Source organism: Limulus polyphemus, unplaced genomic scaffold (assembly GCF_000517525.1).
Source record: "Limulus polyphemus unplaced genomic scaffold, Limulus_polyphemus-2.1.2 Scaffold2430, whole genome shotgun sequence".
In the NCBI taxonomy this organism is placed as follows: Eukaryota; Metazoa; Arthropoda; class Merostomata; order Xiphosura; family Limulidae; genus Limulus; species Limulus polyphemus.
In genome coordinates, this window is record NW_013668040.1 from 36,835 (window position 1) to 63,010 (window position 26,176).

At 30.2% G+C, this 26,176-nt stretch overlaps 1 protein-coding gene across 3 annotated transcripts in view; it reads right to left on the reverse strand.

Moving 5' to 3' along the window:
- Nucleotides 1-2,651: 2,651 nt before the first annotated feature.
- The window catches only part of LOC106466933 (transmembrane protein 165-like), a 30,012-nt gene continuing 6,487 nt past the window's right edge, over nucleotides 2,652-26,176 (reverse strand). For 2 of the 3 annotated variants that reach the window (XM_022395032.1, XM_022395031.1), the window contains exons 2-8: nucleotides 21,474-21,737; nucleotides 17,298-17,520; nucleotides 15,352-15,450; nucleotides 14,615-14,691; nucleotides 13,406-13,591; nucleotides 8,526-8,631; nucleotides 6,292-6,516 (exon numbers count right to left, since the gene is read on the reverse strand). In XM_022395032.1, the coding sequence (XP_022250740.1) occupies nucleotides 6,446-6,516; nucleotides 8,526-8,631; nucleotides 13,406-13,591; nucleotides 14,615-14,691; nucleotides 15,352-15,450; nucleotides 17,298-17,520; nucleotides 21,474-21,701 (990 nt within the window). In that variant the 5' untranslated portion in view covers nucleotides 21,702-21,737 and the 3' untranslated portion in view covers nucleotides 6,292-6,445. Of the gene's footprint in view, nucleotides 6,517-8,525; nucleotides 8,632-13,405; nucleotides 13,592-14,614; nucleotides 14,692-15,351; nucleotides 15,451-17,297; nucleotides 17,521-21,473; nucleotides 21,738-26,176 lie in introns of all 3 variants that reach the window. The other variant, XM_013927250.2, reaches the window with a different exon arrangement.

Sequence of the window (26,176 nt, forward strand, 5' to 3'; positions counted from 1 at the left end):
TGGCAGATTTTGTTTATAAGGGATTATGTGACAGTTGTCATTGCAACTGCTATTAGGCTTCACTCATGAATACATAGAAATTAAATTTCATGTTGCACAGTGAATGTTTGAACAGATGAAACAACTCATTACATTCTGCCAAAAGAACAGTTTTAAGAATTTAGTGCAAAAGACGTTAATGTAGAAAAATAATGAAAAAAAAAAGTGATGATCCTTTGGACATTTGTAAATACAGACACTGTGTACACACCAGGTGAAGCAAATGGTATTATACGCACAATAACATTTATCCGAAGATGGGTTATATGATGTGTGGGTCAAAGATTTAGTCACACCATGTTTCAAATTATATGTTTTCTCTTTGGCTTCAACATGACCATCAGAGTAATCCATCTATACTTGTGTTGTGTCACACAAGCACAAGAGTAGTGGGATGCAGCATATACTGTCAAAATCTGGTTCCTGGGACACAAATGGCAAAAGGAACACATATTCATAAAAACAGCTTCCATATTTGAAAATGTTCAGGATGTTACAACAATCATTAATGACACTTCTGATAAATCAGAGAATAATTGAAGTTGGAATGTAAACACTTACTGTACATGGTAATGTAAGATGTATTTTTATGAGCAGGATTAAAAGCAATTTCCTGGTCATTTTTGTGGTTTTTCATCATTTGTGGGATGAAGTGTAAATAAATAAATTTGAAAAAAAAAAACTCCAATCTTATAGACCACCTTGTCCTTTGTATAATTAAAATCCTTAAATCTGCTGCTTTCAAAAAGAAGAAGAAAAAAGTACTGAGCTTTATAAGCTGAATGGCATAGATATAAATCCTGTCATATCTCATTCTTAATTACCAATGAATAGAAAACTGAGATTCAAAGCAGTGAAATATGAAAATGTAATTGACTTGAACATATGCCCAGAAAATAGTGTCATGAGTTTGAATTTTACTCTGTCTCAGTTTCATATTTTTGAAATAAAAAAAATGTCCACATTGAAAAATGTAATTATTTCTTATGATTCTCTCCTCTCCTTAATTATTGTAATCAATAGTTTGTAATGTTCGCTGATAATAAAAAGAAAAGTCAATCTTGTATAGAGGTTCTCAGAATTTTTATATTTGATTCAAATATACATACAATTTTTACAATGAACAAATACATTTTTAATTTTAAAATATCAGTAATCAGTATTGAGATTAGCATAAAATATTTAGTGATATGACAGTTATTTAAACAATCATTAAATTTATAACTGGGCAACATGTTTAGTGCTAGTAGTGTTCTGAAATATTAAAATATCTACAATCATGTTTGTGTATGAATTACACTAAAATAGTTTACTATAATGAGCATAAAATGGTCATATTTTAAGACAAAAATACAAATTTCTGGGTTATTTGGGAAAAAAATGATTGCATTGGCACATTAATTATATGTATAAAGTACAAATTACCTTGAACCTGGAGCAGAAAAATCAATCTAGTTCATAGTATTATATTTCTGTTTGGATAAAATGTGTCACTACTTATACCACTAAAGTACTTGATAATTAGAATAACAAAACTGCAAATTTACAAGAACATTCTAAATAAGGAAGGCAATTTTAAAAAGCTTCATACAATATACTCAAATCAAGCTTGTGGACAAAATATTTGTAAAATGAAAAAGGCATCATGTATTTTCACAAACCAAACTCTCATAGGCTGATCTTAATCTACTATTAATACATGTAATAGATGGCAGTTATAAGCTTGTCTAGTCTCACAACCAATTTGCCTTCTTAACAAGAAGCCCACCTATAAACCTTACATCTATCCCATCCACACTGTGAATTTGTTCATTTCATAATATGGGCTTTAACTTCACAATCTAAATGATATAAATAGTCCATTTCATGAAAAATGATAATAACAGTATTTTAAGTGGATGTTTGTGTATAAGCATGAAGCTGCACAATGGGCTACTTGCACTAGGCTCAATGTGACTATTGAACCTCAAATTTTAAAGTTACAGATCCTCAAGTTTATAGATGAGCCACCAGTGTGGAAGGGCAATTGTAATGTCCATTTCATAAAAAGGGTGTGTGCCTCATGCCAGTTTTGTAAAGTATCAAGTAATTTTGGTCTGAGATAACATATATCACCACAGAAACAGTAAGATGAGACTTGAAAAGCACTTGGAAGTAGGAACGTCATCAATTAAAATCAGTGAAGAAACATTTTAAAAAAGCTAAACCAGGGAAGAAAGGCAGATGATGCAAGAGGGTAGGACTAAACAGTAAGAGGAATATTTGATTAGAGAAAGAACATACAATTGACTTTGAGCTGCTGGATCAAATATAGCTTAATATGTAATAAATTACTGATCTAAAAATTTGACTTTCACTATATTAATTGTATCTTCAGTCTATTTTCATGAAGCAATACTTTTTATTGCAAATACTTTTTATTGTTTACACCACCTATATTGTGAAGTTAAATGTTACTGCAGAATGTGCATCCATTTTATGAAATGGATAATTTCACAAACATATCCACTGTTCTGAATGCCACCTTGAAAGAATCTATATAAAAGTGCAACCGAGCAAAACAGAATTCAAAGCCTTGAAAAAGAAACTACACATAACTGAGTATTTCTTGTGAGTTAAAATGTTTTTAAAATTAATTCTAAAATTATACAGGTAAAAACCTAAGAATTAAAAAGACCCATATTTAAATACTAGAACTGTTATCTTTGGTATAAAAATATTACTTAAGAATACAGATATATGTCCTCTCATGAAGCTTGTATTTTCTTGAACATTCAAATAGACTTCAGCATCCCCAAAACTCCCAGATAAAAAAATCACCTTTTTTCAAACTAGTTTTACCACCTACAAAACATTATTGCTATAAAAACTAGGTAAAGACAATACTCTAAATCTTCATATAGATAATTTTATATATCGTCTACTACTCATATGGACTGACGTCAGAATATTTATTTTTCCAGCCACAAGGACTTCAAGTGAATTTATATTTTGTATATATATGTGCAAAGTCACACAAGGACAATCTGTGTTAGCCATCCCTCATGAACTAGAGGAAAGGAAGGCAGTAACTCAACAGCACTTACCACCTGCTCTTGGGCTACTCTAATTTAATAAGTGGATTTAACCATCACTCTTAAAACACACCCACAACTCCAAGTGCAAAGTGACATATTTTATTTAGTTTTACAGTAACAATACACAAAACTATGAGCCCTCATATCTACATTACTGCAGTTAACCTCTAGTCCACACCTTCAGTTAAAAATAATCTAATGAAATACTTGATAAGAACCCCAATATTAATACCAACCAAAAAATACAAAAGTATAAACAACCGTCAAACTTATTGAATCCATTCTGCAACCTAGTGCAGTTTTGGTAAATACATAACATAAACCTGCCCTATTAGCCAGATTTATAGGTGAAATATCAACAAAGCTGCTCTAATATGAAACTTAATTATATTTCATACAATTTATCACAACTACATATTTTTCTAGACCGTAAACATTTTGTACATACATGAACAGAATAAAAAATGACAATTACATCAATTTTCCATATGTAAAGGGCTATTCATGATCTATTTAACAGTTTTAACTATCTTGTTCCTAGCCATTCCAATGGCCTGTGATAGATTAAAAGCCCTGTTGTTGCAATTCAGTTGAAGTATAGTGATTTGCAAGTATAGATGGCACCTAAAATTTACCTATTTTGGGAGGGTTACATCATAGGCCATTTTGATGTAAAGTTCTTCTGTTCCGTAGTTATATATGCATGAAAGCATAGATATTTAACATTTTTAAGAAAGATATCTGTAGTGTTAACTCGAATCAGTAAAGGAAGGGAAGGTGTGATTCCAGCAGGAAAAAAAACAGGATACCAGTCACACAATGAAGGTAGTGAAGAAAGTTAGAAGCTTATCACTAAAAACAACCTAAGAACACAGTGGTTCTGTAGATCTGCAATTCTTCTGATTAAGTAATTACAGTAAGGTTGTAGCGACCAGATATCAATTATTATCATGGTTATAGACTAAGTTTGATAATAAATTAGAAATTTAGTTACTAACTAGTTAGTAATTGGAATCTAAATATTAAAAATAAAGTTACTAATTAATGATTTTACTTAAGTGATCTAATAGGCTATTAACCTTGACAAAAGTTTTTGCAATATTATGCCACAATAGAATTTATAATAATATTATCATATTTCTCTCTTTATGACCCTATATGGATTCCCAGTAAGAATATAATAAACATTATTATCAGTTTTATTGTAAGGTATTATCACAAAAAACAATCTATAGATCTGCTTTACCAGCATTATATACCAAAGGAATAAGTACCTCTTATAAGAATGATATCAGTAGCATTTGAAATAAGGCTGTGTATGTATAATAAACTTGAACAAAATGATGAGCTCTCAGATTGAGCGAAAGGCCACCTCAAAAGCAGCATATATCACACAAAGTGTTTGTAGTTGAAAAGCTATTACATTCTCCTTACTTAAAACCCACATAGGATAGTAAAGTGAGATTTGATCAAACAATTAATGGTTATATTGTCATATAACATTACAAAATATAATGACCTACCGATCATGTTTCACCAGCATATCCATTATCTACCATAAAAATACAGCAGTTCATTGAAGCTAAAATAAAATGTTCCCTTGGAACTATAAACAAGATAATTCATTTGGATTTAGGTCTATAAAAATTATACAATAACATTTGCATGCTTCTCCCAAACTTCTCTGGAAGACTGTACTAGCATAAGTTAGCATGTGAATTGTGGAAGCATACCATTACATCAGACAAAGTGTGTGTTTATTTAAATGTTTGAAAATGTCTAGACAACTTATAAATGATCTGCAAGTGATGCAACATTTTAATATTAGTATGGAGTATATTGCAAGAGTTATAAAGAAATTATGCTTGTTATAAGTTCCAACTATAATGTTAACTTAAGCATCTTGAGAGTTGAGATAATGTCAAGGTGAACTCTATGAGGTGACACCTCTATACTATAAGGTAATCTACTGGGTGCTACATCAAGGCAAAGCATCCAGCTATAAGTTCAAGTCAACATGGTACTTCTTTAACAAAATGAAAGTACAAATATTTAGAACACAAGTTATACTTTTTGCAGATGTACCAGTTAAATCACCATGGACTTCTGTAGCAACAAGTTGCTCAAACAGATCCTTGGAAGTTGTGAGTGTATCATGCAGAACACCAACAGTGGTAAGCTTAGACACTCATCCTTGTATCATGATCACCCCCTACATACTCAGGGGAGTCTGACAGGATATACAGACAACAACACTTTTACCACCTGGTCTTATGAACATAACAGTTTTGTAATTCTAGGCTCCTTATACTTTTAAAACATGGCCAACAACTTTATGATGAAACAAGATAACAAACAACTTCAATTTTTGTAGATCTTCTTGATACAAATGTGTATTTCCCAATCAAATAAGATATCAAAGCAAAATGATTCCAAAACAACTAATAAGCTGTAACCTTCATAAAGGAAGTAATAAAACCTATACCATTCCATAGTCCCATTAGGAGAACAATACCTATTTTTCTGACATTTTAAGGTACAATACTGCTGAAAGATCGAAAAAATGTTCGAGAAAATAACTTTTAAACTTTTTTGCCAATACAGAGCTTCAGAAATTGGAAAAATTTGCATAGTATTAAAATAAAAACTAAAAGAACACAATAGTGCTATCTGATTATATTACATAACAATTCTATCTTGGCGGTACAATCTTCAGCCACATGATCAGATAATGGAAAGTAACAACTAACATACTGAATATAATGAAAGAAAGAACATACCTTTATGTATAAACCAAAAATAGGGATCAGCAACTTAAAAAACAGCATAATCTAACCCAGCTACTTCTTGGTGTTGTGACATATAGTTGTAATAGAGCTTCTTCAAAAAAAAAAAAAAAAGAGATAAATTAAGTATCATAAAACATGTCAAAATAGCCAGATTAATATGAACAACCACTTGAATAAAGTTTTTCTCTCTCTTTCCTGCTGTTAAATTGCAATATGGCTAAACAAGAATACCATCTTAGTATCACTTACTTCAAACCTGAAACACTTTGGACAGTTAAGACAACTTCAGAGTTCACGTCTCTCTTTAAAAACAAAAAGATAAGACAAAACAGAAAGCAGGGGTTTTAAAATATTCACTTTAAATTTAATTTCTCTTTTTTTTTTTCTACATAGTGTAATGGAACACAGTCTCAGACTGCAAAAATCACTCAACATCTTTTGGAGGAATGAGTAAAAATCTCTTCTTATTTGGCTTAAGCATTTCATTCATATAACCACTCACTGAGCAGATATGATTATCGATTATCGCACTAGTACTGATTAAGATCCTGGACCAACAACAAGAGCAGAAACAGCAAAAGCCAGGAAAACACATCCTCCAATTAAGGTCACTGAAAGAAAAGATAAATAAATAAAAAATTACTGCATATACATCTGTTATACTGTAGAATGAATATAATTACTCAAAAAATGCCTATATTTATACAGTATACATATAAAAAACTTAGCAACTTCTTAAAATAAAAGTGAAAGAAAATTTCTGTGAAAAAAAAGTTGAATCATGAAACTTCTGACAGAACATTTTTTTCTAGTTGTCTTAACAATACAAACTTAATTTTTTAAAAAGATTAACCTCTGTCACATTGTTTACATTTGAATTTTTCAATATCCTAATTCTTCCCCACTTTGCAGCTTGTGGTCAAACATGAGGAATTTAGCCAATCAACAGACATTACAAAAGCATGGGACCAAGTTCATTTAAATGTAAGATGAAAATGAAGCTTTTTAAAATAAATTCTAAAAAAAAATCTTTAGCTAATTATTTTATATCCTCTAAAAGAATGTACTGGACTAGTAAAATGGTTTTGTAGCTACACATGTGCTCAAAATACAACTATTCTTCTGCTTATTCTGAGAAACTAGTATTTGTTGTCATTGCTTATCTTTATACAAACATTTAACTATTCTTGATACAATTAAGTTCTCTACATTCTGATATCACTCCTTGATAATTTCAATATAAATAAGCAAAAAAAAGCATGCTCATTGATGGTAACATTAATAGTTTCTGAGACTTTCACTATTTTCATGCTTAGGCTAAGGGTAATTCACCTTTTGGTTAACATCATCACATGACTTCTGCAAACTATAAACTGTAACATTGCATTGTATTTTTTTTTAAAATACATAACACTATGATTAAACATATGAGCATAATACATAAGTTTATATTCAACTTGTTTCTGTACTCTTTTAATGACCCCTATTCCTCCTTTTTTGAATTAACAATTTTTACTAATATTCTATATATATATATATATACAGATTTAAAACTTACTTTAAAAATTCACTAAAGCATGAAAGTAATATAAGAAAGTAAACAGGCACAAGCTCAAGACTAAATTCACATTTTAACAGATTTGTTTATGACAAGGATACACATAATAATGCCCCTACAAAAGGAAGGGCAAGCATGTTCAAAGCCAGCTGCATATTGTGAGTCAAGTCCCCTAACCACCAGGTCATTTGAATATGTATCGCAGTGCTTTTGTTACATTAATGTTGTTCTTTGGCCAACAACAACAGCAACCTAGTTTTTAATTCTTAGATGAAAAATTTATTTTATCAGAGTTCTCATTTTATTACAAAGACTACACAGTATCTTTTCAATAATGAGGAATTGTACTTGTAAGGTAGTAACTACAAAAAATATAGTAGCTTAGTTCAACAACTCTTTTTGGTAAAATAAAATTAAATAGTAATTACAACTACAAAGTAGTAACATAGTTTAACTACAAAAAAAAAAAGTAATTTGTGCTCACCAATGGATTTATTATTTTATTAATATCTGACACAACATTCAGTAAATGAAATACTGCACCAAATATTAATGTGATCAAATTACTGTTTCAGTTTTTTTTCAAAAAAAGTTTAAGTAAATTACTACTATTTTTTTGGAGTTAATTGCTTCCCAATTATAATTCTACATTACAGAAAAGTTGTTGTGTACTTTGATCTAAACATAAATTAAAATTTTATCTTTAGCCCATGTCTTATATATATATACGTGCGTGTTTTTATGTATTAAAAAGCTAAACTAATTCACTCAACAATAGGATGGTTAAATATAATTCGTACATTTATTTTATATTTTTAGACATGGGAAGTTATATTAACTTCATAATCAGTACTATATCCTCAAGGTCTGAGTTAATCCATGGTAAACAATAATAACAACAACCATATCTCATGATATTGCAGTTTTCAGTTCATAGAGCAAAGTTTTAGTCTGAAATCATTGTGAATAATGTTGAAAAATTGACTTGTAATGATACTTTAATGTTTTTACAAAGTTAAATAAGATAAACAAAATTTACATTATTTGAATTGATTTATTTACCTGTTCTAACAGATATTCGTTGGGCAACAATCCTACCACCTAGGACAGCTAATAATGTACATATAGCATGTCCAACAGCAGCACCAAGGGTTACACCAACAGCATCCTCAAAATAAGAAGTTTTAATATTAAAACAAGTTTAACATCAAAGCAATCAAAATACACTATTTTCTTCAATAACAACATGAGATAATGGATGTACATACACCAAATGCATATAAAACAAGTTATAACATTTACAGCTATCTGCCTAATTTGTTATTGTTTTACCAAGAATTATTAGATTTATTTTCCTTTGCAAGTACATTTGAGACTAACTAGAAAAGTAACATTAAGAACACAGATGTCTTGCCTCTGTAAACCTCTCCAGAATAAATCTTCCTTGCAAATACAGAGAACCAAAAAATGCATTTGAAGTTAACAGCAGCAACATCTCTTAGAATTCAAGGATACAGATATACATCAAATTTTCTTGTTCTCACAATTTTATTTAAGTAAGCAAGTTTCCCAGTTACCGATTAATCAAAAACTTATTATTAGAACCAATACAAACCAGAAGCATATACCGTATTTTTCGGAATATAAGATGCACCGGTGTATAAGACGCACCCTTATTTTGAAGACAAAGTTTTGGGGAAAAAAAGCTACAGTCGCATTTGAAAGATTTTTATTGAACAAAAATTCAATTTGATACTTTAAAAATTAGTACATATTATTCTAAACACAAAAGAGCTCAAAACATCAAAATAAGAAAATACCGTAAATCAAAAAAAAGGTTTACTGTTATTTAGTTTGGTTCAAAACCTACAAAATCTTTATTGCTTTCACTGTAATTTTTTTATTATTTAGGGAGAATTACAAATACTCTTGTGATGAATAACACATTCAATTGAACTAAATTATACATGCTTATTTAAATATATTTACACATGGCTTGTGTATATCATATATATATATTATTCATACCTTTGATGTATAGGACGCAAGCAGATTTTGACATCAAATTTTGGGGTAAAAAAGTGCGTCTTATACACCAAAAAATATGGTACTAATTAGTGTTATCAACTGAAATCCTTTAGCAACCAATAGAAGGTCATTCAAACAGTTTATCCTCTATAAACTACAAAATCTCTTTAAAGAATGTGTAAACATTAGTAACCTGATCAAATACAGTAACGCACATGATAACTGTAAAATGACGCTGGTCTACATCTACAACCTTGAGTTTAGATTTTACCTTTGCATAATAGTACTTTGAACAAAAACTTTGTACTTTGCATAACTACTATGTAAAATCACGTCCCACACATTATTAATTTTCGATCAATAATACAAAACTTCTACTTATAGTTTTCACACTATCTGATCTAACACAGGACAATTATTATAAATACTGTGAGAAACAATGCAAAACTTCTGCTTATATTATTCATATTATCTATTTTAACACAGACCAATTATTCTTAATATTGTGGAAGATAATGATATAAGAATATTGTTGACAGTGTTTTTATAATCTAATCTAACAGAAGAATTAACTCCTAATGTATTGATAGGTAATGAGTTAAAAATCTTGATTCTAGAATTTCTATGAACATGATGTTCAGAAAGAAATAGATTTTATTTTATGTAATATAATTATATCTGATAACAATCAGTAACTAAACTCTGTAAACAAATGGTGTTATGAATGATGACAACAGATATCATTCCTCAATGTAGATAGAATGGAGGTGTAATACATTTGCTCCATCATTCCATGAGTTTGTTCATACCCAGATGCAATCCTAAGAATTCAATTGTGTGCAAAACTTTAATATCAAAGTTGTTTGTATTACCTTTATTTTTGCAAAAGACACTTAACAGTACCAAAAAGATAGAAAAGAGGCTAAGCCACAAATGTAAGAGGGATGGAGAAGAACAATCCATCCAAACTTCTCAATTGCAGTCTATACACAGATAGCTAGAGTCCTTGGATTAACATGATGCAGACATTTGGTGGGTAAAGTATTTTCATTTTGATTAAAGCACACTGTTCAATGTTATTTACAGTTGTCATCTAATTACTATGTTACATGACACCTATCACAGAAAAAAAAACAAAAAACATTTGATGCTGCTAGCTAGAAACATATACCAACCTGTTAATGAGATTTCTGTTGAACACAATTTATTCATATAAATATATGAAAAAATAAAATATTTATTTTTGAACAATCCCTTCTCACCTACTTTAACATTAACTTTACCTTGGCTGTCACTATTACTGCAACTCTGCACATATGAACTAGTAGTGGTACTGTAAGTTTTATGGGAATACATATTACAAAACTTTTTACTTTAAAATAATAGCTAAAATCCTATTACTAAAAATATATCGTTTTAAGTTAGACATAATCCAGGGGGTCACACAACAGGGTGAAGTGGTTTTAAACTTTGCATTCAAAGTTCTGATTTAACTTTATATTTTATTCATAGCTAAATTCAATTCATTTTCTTTTTTAGCTCAGTTGGTTATCTTTGATGAAGGTGACAAGCAGTATCATTGCACGGTATCAACAGACTCTTGATGAGACTAAATTTGCTGCTTCATTTAGCTGTACGGATCAGAACGCCAACCCAAAGTAGGGATTGAAAATAGTTTTAAAATCTATTCAACTGGTATAACTTTACTTGTTTGTACTTTTTTATTGCAGCATTTATTTTGTTTTGGATAATTCTTATAGCAATTCTACAAATAACCAATGATCCCTATTTTTTGTTAATTTTGTTTCCTATTTATTTGTTCAGTTTTTATATGTCCATGGAATGGACACAACATCTATAAACTTTCAGTATAGCCATATCCCTGATAGCTATAACCTTTACAGGAATTAAAACCACAATCACAAATTTATGAAGATTAATGTTTAGTTTGGCCTACTTATAAGTGTATAAAGCTGCCAAAATAGGGATTAAATTTTATAAATTCGTGACTGTGGTTTTAATTCTTGTTTCATTACTTTTTGTAGCAGGATCCCTACTTCATTTTAAAATTCACAATTTTTTAATGCTCTTGTTTGTTTACTTTCTATGTTATACCTGTATAATTTATACACTTTACCTTTAGAAAATTTTGTGTGTGTCTATCTGTTGACATGTAGCGCCATCCGTTGGGTTGTAAAGATATTTAAGTATGTGCAGGATATGTTTACCATTTATATTATACCTATATATATATATATGGATCTTTATTGGAATACCATAAGCGGACACCCACAGACCAGCCAAGTAAGTTGGAGGAATCTTGTAGCGATAATTTGAACCGTCTATGTGCTAGCCCGACAGATGTGATCAGGTATGTAGATAGTAGGTGAAAAAGTTGCTGTTTTAGAAATTTTTGAATTGTTATACTGGAAATGTTATCAACCTTTCTAGTGTATTATTAGTATATATGCACATAATATATCGTAACCAATACTTTGAATGGCCAGTTTTTCGGTTAGAAATTCAATAGGGTGGTTTTTCGGTTCATGAATTATTTGGAATTCTTGTCAATCCCTACTAATAAGTAGTACCGTACTTAAAATAACCGTATTTTAATCTTACAACCAAATCAAACTTAGATATTGCTGCTCATAACAATTCTATTCTTCATTCACTCAGAACAGCAAGCTGTTTAGGCAAAAATCCCGAGTCAAATCCTGACCAGAAACAAAAAAACCTGTGAAAAATTAGAGAATTAAAGGCAATAAAAACGTTTCACAAACGTTTGAATCAGATTTAGGGATTTTGGTACTGCTCAATTGGTAAATAAACAAGTAAGAGCACTGCATATGCAGGTGGGTATGAAAATCCTGCTAAAACTACAAATCTTGGCCTGCATTCAAAATGTAAGTTAAAAAATAAGATAAATAAATACAAATGCAGTGAATTTAGAAAATGATGTTATTTTGAATGAAGAGATATTATTTTATTGATTCAAACTGCAAAAATATGAAAATATATAAAATGTTTTTCTCAGTTTCTGAAGCGTTTAGATTAAGAAATACACAATTATCAATACTTAACCCTTCAAATTGCATGCATGCATGTATATGTGTGTCTATATATAAACACACACACACGTAATGGTAAATAGTTATTAACCTCTAAATAAACATTTCCTTTATTAAATGTTTCCAAGTTGGGAAAGTATTCGATACAGAAATGTGAAGTCTTCCTATTTTCAAAACTTATCACTGTCGACACCTTGAGGGAGAAGTGACTTCTCCCTGTTTTAAAATACTGTCTTGACACATGATAATTTAATTTCACACACAAAGATTACACTGGCATTTATTTGACAGAGAATAAATTTTATTTATGGCATATACAAATGTTATAGTTGTATATGCCATAAATTGTTACAGAAATGTGAAGTCTTCCTATTTTCAAAACTTATCACTGTCGACACCTTGAGAGAGAAGTGACTTCTCCCTGTTTTAAAATACTGTCTTGACACATGATAATTTAATTTCACACACAAAGATTACACTGGCATTTATTTGACAGAGAATAAATTTTATTTATGGCATATACAAATGTTATGGTCCTTATTATCAGAGTAATATGCATATATATATAAAATTTTGAATTCAACTGCCCATCCCAATATTAGCAATGTAAGCTATAATGATATCTGAAAATTTTTATTTTCTTGAGAATTCATTCATTGGTTATTTTTAATGTTTCAACAAAGAAGTCTCTGTAATAAATTATTTTAAAATATTACTAAAAAAATTGGAAAAAAATATCTTTATCAAATGATACAATTATTATGTTGTTTACATCAAATAATATAACCATATTTATAAGTACAAGTGTGAAAAAATTTATTACGTAATGAAATAAACTCTCACCTCACGAGCAGCAAGAATAATTGTTGTTAGCTGGGAACGATCTCCCCATTCTGCTAGGAATGTCATAGTGAATGACTGCAGAAAAATACGTGACAGGAACACCATCAATTTTCTGTGTATTGTTCTGACAGGGCCATTACTAATGACTCCTGTTTCAACATCTTGGGTTTGAGCAATTTTATCAAACTGTAATATTAAAACAGAACAATTTGAAACTGTAAAAGGAAAGTAATTCAGTAAAATCTCCTCAAAATGCATCACTAAACCACAACTTATTACAATTTTAACAGGGTGTTACTACACAGTTCCAAAACATAATACATAAATTTTAAGCAAGTAAAAAATTTTTCAGTTGAAAACAAATATGACCTTTTAACCACTCACATAATTTATTGTATGTAGTATTTAAGCCAAGTCTAAATATTTCACTTTCGAAAGATTTTTAAACAAGTATTCATAAAAAACAGCAAAACTATATATATATACACACACACAAATGATATGCTAATAATGATAATAATATTGATATACAATTAAGTCTTGTTAGGCAAAAGAATTATATCTAAATAAATTTAGAACAAATATTAATAGTAAATATAAAATAATTTATCCACATTTGAGCTTACAAGCAATTTACAATTCAGATTAAATGTTTGTTAAAGTGTGAAATGAATCTTTACAATTGTCTACATAAATATTGTTCGAGTAGAACATAAAACAGTTATTGCAAGGGAACACTATAAATATAAAGGTAAGTACTGATGTTTCTCAAATTATACTTCATTTAGTCATCAGTTGAACAACCCTGCCATTAACGGTTCTCAGTCATAACCAAATGAACATTTTCTAAGGTTCAGTTTCTTGTATACGTTTCAGCTAGGCCTTTAGCATTATACAAGGTACCAAAGCAAAATTACTCTGTTAATAAGCAAGTATAATAATAAGATTACAACCATAGATTACAATAAATAATCAGATATCGGTAAGTAGACACTAATGTAAAAAACTAGTCTATTTACAAGTGCTTGAATTAAAATTTAAACTCAACTATTTACATGTATGATTATTATTTTTAGTCGTGCTTATCATACTGACAAAAGTTTTTCTTATGTTTATATTAACTAAATTAAGCCTAGGAATGAACAAAATTATTTTTAAATGTATGCAGAACCTGTAAAAATATGGTTTTCATAATTCAAGAAAACTCACCTCACTGTCTTTTTTATTTAATGTGATTTGCACCTCTTCATATTCTTCTTTGCCTTCATCGGGAGACATTGAGTAACCTATTACAAAAAATGTTACAATGCAGGTTTAGCCAAAATACTTAAACTATTTGCTATATACACAGCAACTCAACTTTGTCAAAGTTGAAAAAAAATTAAAAATAGTAAAAAAGACAAATTTCAAAAATACAAGACTCTGAACATTAATCTAGTTTATATAATGGCATTGATGAAATCGTCTAACAAAATACCAATTCAGAGCACAAATAACAGATGGTGCTGCACAGAACATCAGTGTACATAGTGATTTTGATAAGTTTCTCAAAGAAGACAAATCACGTATGATCACATATAATATAAAGGAAAGTGAAGTTACAATATCTGTTGTTATACAAATACATCTTAACCCGAACTTCACTATTCTGTTCTTTTAACACATTATAATAACTGATCAAAATTATGTACACAGTTTGCTGTCTTTCCAACCTTACTATACACTTAACTAAAAGTTAACTAGCAGCTTTGAAGCTATGGGATCAGTTCCAACCAATTGGTCAATTCAAAAGCTTGAATTCAGAGGACACTGCCCTCAAGCAGAAATGTACCACAGATTCACAGTTTTCAACTGATCAAATTTTAGTCTAATCCTTTGCTAAAAAACACAGAAAGCATTTTTGATATTTCCTGTAAAGTTAAAAAGTTTTAAACCAGAATAGTTACCTTCTTTTAGCATCTTCAACCCAAAGAGGGCAAACAGAGCTGTTGAAATATAGTAAGTATACATCCTAGGAATGATGGTTGTAGCAAATCCAAGACAAGCTAATGAAATAAAAAAAAGAGAGAAGAAATGGGTTTTCAATCACATATAGTGCATCAGGAGAATTACATAATGGAAATAAACCATATAAAAGTGTTTTGTAAATATTTTTCTGCTCTTGACATATACCAAATTGCTATTTTAGCAATATGTACACAGGAAGTATATTGTAGTAATGAAATGATGTTTAGAAACTTGAACTGTTTTTAAAAGCTGAAGAAAAACATAATTTTCAATTTGTCAATGTAGTAAAGGAAAATTACCAGATTCATTTTTTTCCACAATCCCATAAAAAAATCATCGTATATAATTTGGAAGTAGACTTTTCTAGCTGTGATACAAACCATTCTAATTCATTCTATAGTTTGGTCCAACTAATCCTTGTTAGCAAACCAAGTCCAATTTCAAAGAAAATTATTCTTATAAACTGATAATAATCTGACAAATTGCAAAGATTGGTTTGTTTGCTAAACTCAACACCTTAGTTTTTCTATGATTTTTGTACTAAACAAGAATTCACAGTCCTACATACACTATAGTTAATAAGTCTACTGCAGTTATAGGTATTTTGTAATTTATTTTCTTAATATGAATAAAAAAATAAAGGGAAAATGGATATGAGCATTTCAAATTACTCCCATAGAATATTTTAAGTATTGAATTATATGTACAGCTACTAATTTTATTTTTAATGCATTTTTCAATACAATTCTACACAAGACATTTTTATTTCTCTGAGCACTTCCGACACATTGCATACCATGAAAAAAAATTCATTGTAAAGTAGAAACCTCCTTCTCCATCATAAGTAAGAAATATAAGTAAAGAAAGAAATTTTTACTATTGAGGATAGCTAATATCTCAATGTATACCTTTATCATATATTCAAACTGTGCATTCCAACACTTAAAGTCAGGTTAGTTTAAACAAACTTGTGTCAGGATTAGATGAAATAATGTTTAAAAAAGTTCACTAATAGAATGTTAAAAATGCTTCTTATTTACTTGTTCACAATCTTTTGGGTAGTTAATTTCTTCAGGTGGTGCCTCTGAAGAGAGATACTGACCAAAAGATAATGATTAACCTAGTTTATTTTTTCAGTGTGTACTTTCTTCAGTTTTGACTTACTGACCATACCATAATCAGCTGATTTTACATTTAACATTTTCCCCACCTTTTTTCAAAAGAACAAAAATCTATGCTTACAGAAACCAAGTTTTTGTAAGCAATTTTAATATATTTCAATTAAAACATTTTAATTCAAGTACAGAATTTAAAACACACAAATTATATAGCAAAACAAATATATATGTTATTAATTTGGCCAATTCTAAATGTAACTTACACATGTCAAAATATATTTTAGTAGCCATTCCAGAGCCTAAAATATAGTATAAATCTCTCAAGTATATTTAACTGAAATAAACTTAAGATTGTTTCACACACACTTGATAGCATATACTTGTATCAAAGTGAAACTCCTAAAAGAATGTTATACAAACCGATCAACAAGTGGATTAATTGCTGTACTTTTATAGACAGTGATATTTCCATGTCTCTGAAAACATACAGAGAATATATAAAGATAAAACTATCAGAACAATATTCACAGGCTATAACACAGTACAAATGCAGATAATACACATCAAACCATATAAAGACTGAAAGGATAGCAAAAATGCCACTTATAACATCCTTTGTGAATGTGGAGTCCAATTAAGCACACTTGCTCTTGATTTGACTTTGTTAAACATAATAGGAAACAGCTGTATTTTTAAATTAAAGCACAATTCACATTTTATGTAAACAAAAGTAATGTGCAAAATATTTAATTTTATTATATATATACCTGAAAGAATGGTCATAACGATTAGTGCTGTTATAGCACCCAGAAAAACTGTAAGTCGAGGGTGACGCATTGCCATGATAGCAGCAATGAAAAAAGTTTTATCTCCCAGCTCAGAGACAATAATCACAGAAACTGCTGCAACAAATGCATGAATAAAACCCAGTTCTCCTGTCTTTCCAAATTTATTCAAGAATTTACTTGGCTTTTTAAAATCACCACCTTTCTGAGAAAAAAAAATAATCATATATATAGATAATTGCTTGAACAACAACAAGAAAAATGTTTTTAGGAGGTGAATTTCTCATAATGTAAAACTATTACATGAAAAAAGTCAATTAATACAAATCCAAACAGAAATAATACTGAAAGGAGATACAAAAATTTATATGTTAACTTTATTTTTTAAATAAACCAGTCCAACATGGACATAAAAAAAAATAAGAAAGCTATGAAATCCACTCAGCACATCAAAGAAGCACTTATGCACACTATTACCATGTCTACTACTGTAATTCAAAACAAAATCAAGAAGTTCTCATTAAAATGAAAGTACATTTGATCCCCACACAGTAAGTCCCATCACAAAAATGAATGTTTAAAAACATGATTCTTACATTTTTTTAAGTCATGATAGGTCAGTTAACAAATGGTTCTCTAAACTAACTGTGATAACTGTCTCTTGTTCCATAATGTCCTTGAAAGTTTATGTTCTCTTATAAAGCTACTAAGAATGTACTTCAGATATGCTATGTAAACAATGGTTTTAATGTGTTGCAGAAAATAAAGACAGAAGTATATTAGTTTCACCATGACAAGTAAAAACCAGTTCATTCAGTTCATTTCTATGCAGCTCACACACCTAATGATCTATCAGGCATTCTGAAATGCAAATGACTGGTCACTCTGCCTACACTCATAAATGAACACAATTCAATTGTTTTACTTCAGTATAGAATCTAGTCAGCATGGACAGCCAGATCCCAAAGCTTAATTTACAATTTGATAAGATCTTGAAACATTGCTGATGATTCCTCCAAGAGATAGTTAAGTATCTTTACTGTCTAGAAGTAACTAGAAGAAATGTGATACATCTATGACCATCCACACATGCTGAATATAATATGTGGCATTAATGATACCATTCTACAAGATGTAGAACACAGTATATTCATTCTCACTCCTCACATATTTTTACCATCACCAAATGCATCATATTTTTGTATACAAATCAGATTAGACCTGATCCCAAATACCCTCCAAATGGATACATGCCTGTTATTATATGATTGTAGGAGGAAATGTGATTCATTTGTTCTAAAAAGAATGTTGCTCTACATGTTGTTAGTCTACTGGATGTATTCTTGGCATCATCTTAAATTAGCTGTTTTGTACCTTGATGTGAACAGGAGGTACCTCATTGGGCATGTAATCAGCCTCTGAAGTCTTTTTTAACCATTTATATACTAAAACAGTGTGCAGTTACAGCTGCAAGCATCTGGATCAGCCACGGAGCAGGTATCCTAGCACTTAAATGAGCCTAAATTGACTAACAATAACTATCTACTTAGGTCTGATTTAGATAACAATAAATTGAAATTATTTCATAGTAGAAGTTTTGCTGTACCATACATGATGATAAAGTAATATTTACTCCAGCTGTTCTTTGTCTTAGGCAATGTGCATGTACACAACAAAATCAAATCAAAATTCATTTATTATATTGATAAACTAGTAAAAATGTTACAAAAACACCAAGGTTACATTTTAATGTTTCAAAATTATTAAATATCAAAAAGAGATAATTATCTCTCTAATCAAACCACTAATTAAGCCTCACTATTTGCCAATCAATTAATCAACTAGCCCATTAACTGATTAATCAATTTATTAGTGTGTTTCTTAAACCTGGTATGTACAGGCAAAAAAGAAAAAAAGTTGCCCTCCCTCAAGTCAGTTGATCAAAATTAGTGACAGAGGTAGACAGCCTTAGTAACTTTGCCACAATAAAGATAGAACAGACAAACTTGGGTGGCAACGGGAATAGAACCCAAAACTCTTGAATCACGCCCCCACCCACCCATGAATCACTAAAACTGAACAAACTTGAAGTAAAAAAAACAGCTAAAAGGCTAACATTGGGCAAAGCACAGATAGTCCATTATATAGCTTTGTACCTAACAACAAACATACATAACAGCAATATTTTGACTAATTGGATAGTTGGAATAATCTAAAGTAGTAATCAACAGAAATCCTCATTTTGATTTGTTGATTATTTTTGTGACAATTGATTTATTCGTAATTTCAATTAATTGATTGTAGGAATAATTGAAAATGGTAATAACACAGGCCTGCAATGGTTTTATTGTCTTGAAAGTTTTACATTTTTTACAGTAATTCCTGTATGCTGAATCTGAAAATGATATCCATTTTTCTCCATCACGTACAAATTTTTCACAAAACATCATATGTACTTTTACATAATAGAATTATTTTCATTGAAATTGGGTCACATTTTGTTATGCTTAAAATGTTGACAACCACTCGCTATAGATTTATCTAGACCAATCATGATGCATTTTATCAATCATTCTAGAACCCACGAGATACACACCGCTAGTATATAAACGGTTAACAGGATGCATGACGTGTCATTTCTGGATAATATTTGTTTGTGTGTGCACTCTGACATTATATTTTTCTTTGGAATATTATTTATTCATCGCTATGGCAACAAGAGGTTGTGTAAATGACCAAGACAATATTCTATTATATTTGTGGTAAACTTGTAAATTTGTAAAAGTAAGAGTTTTTTTTTTACTTCCTGATTTGTAAAAATTCCTTAAATGACAGAAAAACTGAATATTAGTTTCGAAATCTGCGTAGCTGAATTATGAAAAATCCATTATTAAAGCCAAAACAACTTTTATGAAGTTTAAATTTGCAGGCCTTTGTAACCAGAAATACTAATTTTGAATAAATGATTTGTTTACTTGACACTAATTGATGAAAATGATACTTGTATTAATTAACTGATTTAAAACTGCTCAGCAGTGTATAATTTTGATTTCCTTATCTAAGAATGGATGCTGACTTATTGGGAATGGTTCAGAGGAGGGCTGCTAAGATGATTCTGGAGCTGGGAGGGTTATCTTACAGGGATATGTTAAGATCTCTCATTTTCTCTTGAGAGTAAGAGGTGTCCTTACTGAAACTTATAAGCTTATCCAGGGAGAGATGGGAGGGGTCGATTGAATAAAAGCTTCTGATTTCTCTGTATTATATTTTAAAGATAAATGGATGAAAGCACACTGATTTAAGATTTGAAAAAAAAAAGGCAGACTAAATTCCAGTTAAGACAGTTTCATCTTAATAACAAGGTAACCTGACTTGTAGAATGAGTTGGCATCATCAGTATTTAAAACTAACACTTAACAGGAGTGCAAGAGGAGAAATGATGATTTCCTGAAAAATAGCTAGTGGGTATAAATTTTTACTTTTTGTCAGAGTGGGTGTACAAGGACAGCCTTGAAAGAGCAAATGTTCCTTTGCTGTCCATATGTTATATATTACTCATTAATTAGCATGTTAAAAATCATAAAAGCGTGTCACTAAAGGCTTATAACAGTAAACAATAATCATACATGTTCAACATTAATATATATATATTCAATATATTGAAATCTGAATCAACTGGCAAATACTTATTATACGGCTATTTAAAAAAAAAAGAGCTTAAGCTGTATTAACAACAGAGTAGTTACCAAGTTCATTTCATTATGCAAAATTCATGCTTACTACAATTGTTCTTGTACAAGCATATTTCAGATTCATCTAACAGGTGGTCGATTTGGTTTTGTAATGTTATTTGAACAGATTAGAATACTCGTGTTTTACAACTCAAGTAGCCACACTAACCAAGTTTTTTCACTATACATCTTCTCCAAAAACTCAACTTGTCAGGTTTTCGATGTGTGATTTACTATGTTTTACATTATATATATATCTTCTAAAGTTTCACAACCATTCCTATGTCGTTGCCACAAGCCTCATACACATTTAGGTAAGACCTTGTTCTGCTCATCAAAATATTTAATATTTTGTTTATTTTGGCAAACAAATTTTAACCATTTGCCAAATTAATGTCACAGTAAACAAAATCAAAGTATAACCTACCTCACTGAACTCATCTGGATAATTAAATTTTACTGCATTTTTAGGGTCTAACTGAATAGCTGGACTTGGTACATTTAAAATTTTCTCTTCTGAGCTTTCAGCAGTAACAAATCCAGACACACCACAAAATACAAAGAAAACTAGCCCTGCTGAAATCAACAGATTCTGCAAACTTGAGACTCCATTCCATTCTGATGTTCTGCATGATAATTTCTTCAAATTGTGCATGTTCTTTTAAAAATTATGACCACATACACTGATTAACTAGTAAAAAAAAAAAAAAAAAAGAAGTAAAACAAATTGTTTAGCAAAATAGTATGCACTGCTAAAACCTTAATACAGAACTTTGTTGTACTTCATGAAAGTACGAACCTAACAATATCATTACAAGTGTAGTAAACTAATAAGATCCCATGCAGTTTCATGCTTGCACCAAAACATTATTGTTAAACAAGTACTGTAACAGAAAATGTCGATTTACTAAACAATGACTTGGATAAATTAGTAACTTGGACATGCAGTTGACAAGTTGCCTATAATTATAATAAGTGTTAGTGGTTATCATAATTCAGATCACACTTTTAATATGGTTGAGAATCCACCACATAGTGTGATAGATAAAAAGGATATGGCATGGTGGTGGATAAGTCACTTAAGCTATCAAGATAATACTTTCTACATGTAGTAGAAAAGTTCATAGAATTTTAGTATATTTATAAAAAAATAACTATCACAAGTGAAAAAAGGTAATTTTTCTCTTTACTCAAATCAATGGCTACCCCCTCCTATGGAATACTGTGTTCTGTTTTGGTCTCATTATCAAAGAAAGGACACTGACAGGGCTGCAGCTAGGAAGATTTGAGTGGTGGGTGGTAAAAAACAGTTATTACTTTCATGTTGATAAAACACTCTATATGAGCAGTAACTAGGCAAACGTGTTATAAGATGAAAGACGAGTCTAAAAAAATAGAGACAGAAAACAATTTTACTGTAGGCTGAGTTTTATTTTTCTCATTGATCTGTCTTTAACAGCAGGTAATTGATACAAATTAGCCAGAATGCTAAAAACACATTGATATAATTTTATATTTTAGATATCCATAAAATTTTGAAAATATTTTTACACACCACATAAACTTTCACTGGAAAGAAAAGAGGCTTTGTATGGTATCCACTGTTGATGATATTTTGTGATGTGACACATTACGTCCAAGTGAATTAACATGATGTAGACCATTTGTTCAGTTTCGTGTGCAGGTTTATTCCTGTAGATTTTTCTTGAAAAGTATTTTAGTGTAAAGGTTATTTGCTTTGTGACTTTTCAGGAAAAATGTTTGTTTCTAACAAGCTTATTGTGAAATAAACTGCACTGCAACATTGACAAAGAAATTTTTCATGCTTATGGTGAATTTTTTCTCAGTGATATTTAGCAGGCAGCAGTAGTCATATTGCACGGGAGTGCTGGGCGGCCCCGCCCACCACAGCTACAACACTGGATACTGAATTGTGGAGAACTTGAAAGTTCACACGATAGCTGATGGGATGGAAGAGTTATCTTATGGAGATATATTAAGATTTCTTAACCTGTTTTCTCTTGAGAAAAGAAGGGAAAGAGGTGATCCTATTGAAGTTTACAAGATTATCTGGGAAATTGACAGAATAAAGACTTCATTCTTTGTACCATATTCTACAGATAAAACATGTAGGATGAGAAGATAAACTTAAGATTAGGAAAAGAAAGGCAACACTTCAGTCAAGCCAGTTTTATTTTCCTTTTTAAAATGGGGATTAGCTTTTGGAATGAGTTATCAACAACAGTAGTGATACCATGCACTTTTGAAATTTAAGAGTTTGAAAAGGACATTGATGATTTCCCCCTCAAAAAGTCGGATTTACATTTGTACTTTTGCTCAAAGGTTGGTGCACAGACAGCCTTGATTGACCAAAAGTGATCTTTGTGGTCTTATATTATGTTTCAAATCTAAAATTTGAAAAATCTACAGCCAAAAGAAAATGTAATAATGATAAAAAATTACTACAATACATTTATAAAGCTCGTGATTTTTCACCTGTCAGTTTAATGTGTTTTCATGATTCAGTATGTATTACTGCAATTGATGCTGAAGTAGTGAAAAGTAAGTTATATAACAGAGTTTGAGGGGTTGCATACAAGTTTAAAGAGTATGTTACATTTTTTAATAGTTTCTAAGAGGAAAAGGCCCTGAGTGAAATAATGGAGTTTGCTGTAGATTGCTTGAAAGAGGAAAGGGTGATGTTTGCTCTGGGGAAAACTGTAGGATTAGAAATTTAAGACAATCATGATGGGATATAGTTATAGAAAATATATAAAACCTTCAATTTGAAATTACTTTTTAAACAAAACTGGGGGAAAATACAATGTTTACTATTGTATTCAAGGTATGAAAGCATTGCATTATGTAAACATGACTAAGTAAGGGGCAACTAACTGTGATAAACAGAATTGTATTTCTGACCATTAATGAGGGTGGGAAAGGATCCTGAGGTTTTAGTAGTAAGGGATTCTCTCATTCAACATACAGAAATTCTTGTTTGTAGTGGAACATACAGAAGAAAGGATTAGAATTTGTATACAAAGTACTTTAGTACAAAAATTATTTGTTTATGGTGCATATTGAAGCTAATGATGTTAGTAATGGCAGAATTGAAATGTCATTAACTAGCTCCAAGGATAAAATCACTGAATAGCTCTTGTACAAATTCATCCACATGTTCTGCTGAGGACAAGAAACTTTAAAAAGAATGCAACGATTAAACAAAAGATTATTGTTTGAATCAACAGGTAGAATGTTAAATATGCATGACAGGCTTAAGAGTAGGAAAGATGTTTGCATGAAATGATCTCTATTTAAGCAGGTTAGGATACAGTGTTTGGGAAAGCAATGACTAACTTTTATAGTGACTGTTTAGAAAGTGGTGAAAGAATTAAATTATTTGATCATGGATTTTGAAAGAGGTGAGTAAGATTGTTAATACTGATACAGTTGAAAATAAGATCAATTTCTTTTATACTAATCTTTTTCAATAAATTGCTAAAATCAGATGCTCTCAATAAGCACTTAACCCCATAGATGTCACTGGTGTCACTGAGCACTTGTTAATATAAAATTATGGTTTTAGTTTGTGTGAGGAAAAACGTTATTTTGTTTGTTAAAAGCGAGCTGAAAGGTAACGAGAAGTGATATCACTGAAGTTGTAAAAAAAAAAGCACCTGTGTCAAACTTGCCTGATCAAGTTTTTAACTTTGATAGGAATGAGAATATGAAGATCACTTCTTTCCACTATAAATAGGCCTACTATTATGAAAAATAATACATTTATGGAATTTCACTGGAATAGGTATACCTTATTTATATTAGGCTGAAGAATTTCTTGTAGTTTTATGTGTGTGTGGTGGGGGGGGCTTATTAAACATGCAAAAGAGTTATTAGAGAAGATACTAGTTTACACTTTGTTCTTACTTATGAAGAGGATATTGTTAGAAATTAGGTTGTGTAAATGCACTAGCAATCAACCATATCACCTAAGATGTTCTCATTGAAACCAGTGATAGAGTTAATAACAATTATAGGGTTCTATCCCAAATTTTAGAAAAAGCTGACTTCCAAAAACTGCAAAAGATTTTAAGAGAGAAATACTATGTGGCTAATCTGAATGGGAAAATTTTTAATAACATATACAAACATTTTTTGTTAGTTTGGTTACGGTGGCAAAAAGTAATGCATCACTACCATGTCTTTACTTTCCTAAGTAGATTAACACAGTAATTAAACCTCTAATATACTAATTTATTAAAAATATTAATTTATTTGTGAAATGGATAACTGTTCATAGATAACTAAGTCAAGAAAGATAGGAATAAGGGTAAAAGGAATTATGAAAGTCAAGAAAAATACTGATTCATTTATGAATTTTGTAGTGAGTACTTTAGTAGTTTAAGTTGTTAAAAAGTGACTTATTAGCAAGTGCTACTGGATTAACTTTTCAGTTGAGTTTATAGAGTGCTCAGCAGGCATGACACCTGAAGTTCAAAATCTGAGGTGAAGAAATATATATATATATATATTGTAAAAACAAATTACCACAATGGTGCCCAACTAATTGCCATCACTACCCTTAAATTAGGGCTGAGATTGGGCCTTATTTGTGATAGGGGAAGAATGTAGTAGTCTGAGTTAAAAAGTGACTTATTAGCAATGCTACTGGGTTAGCCCGTTACCTCAATTGATACAGCACTGTGTGACAGATTTCGGGTTCAAATCTCCCACCTGGACCCACCAATGAAAATATATACACACAAGATTTTTTTTTTACTTTTTCACTTTGGGATGATCTTGACAGAATAAACAGCCTTGTCTCATTTTATTTTATATTTGGTTTTCTTTTAGAGAAGTGTCAAGTTACATTAGCTCTTTTTTTGATTATTTTTGACTCTTATTACACTTATGAGATTTTCTTCAATTTCAAGCTTTTGCCTGATTGTGGAATTTATGTAATTAGAAATTCTGGTAAGTATTGAAAGAGCAAATAATTAAAGCAAGTAGTGAGTAATAGATATAAAAAGCAGGTTATTTCTGAAAACAGAAAATAAAAATGTGAGATATTTAGGGTCATTTTGTGAAATTTGCTTGTTGCAGAAAAAGAAAGAATTTGTCTTAGTAAAA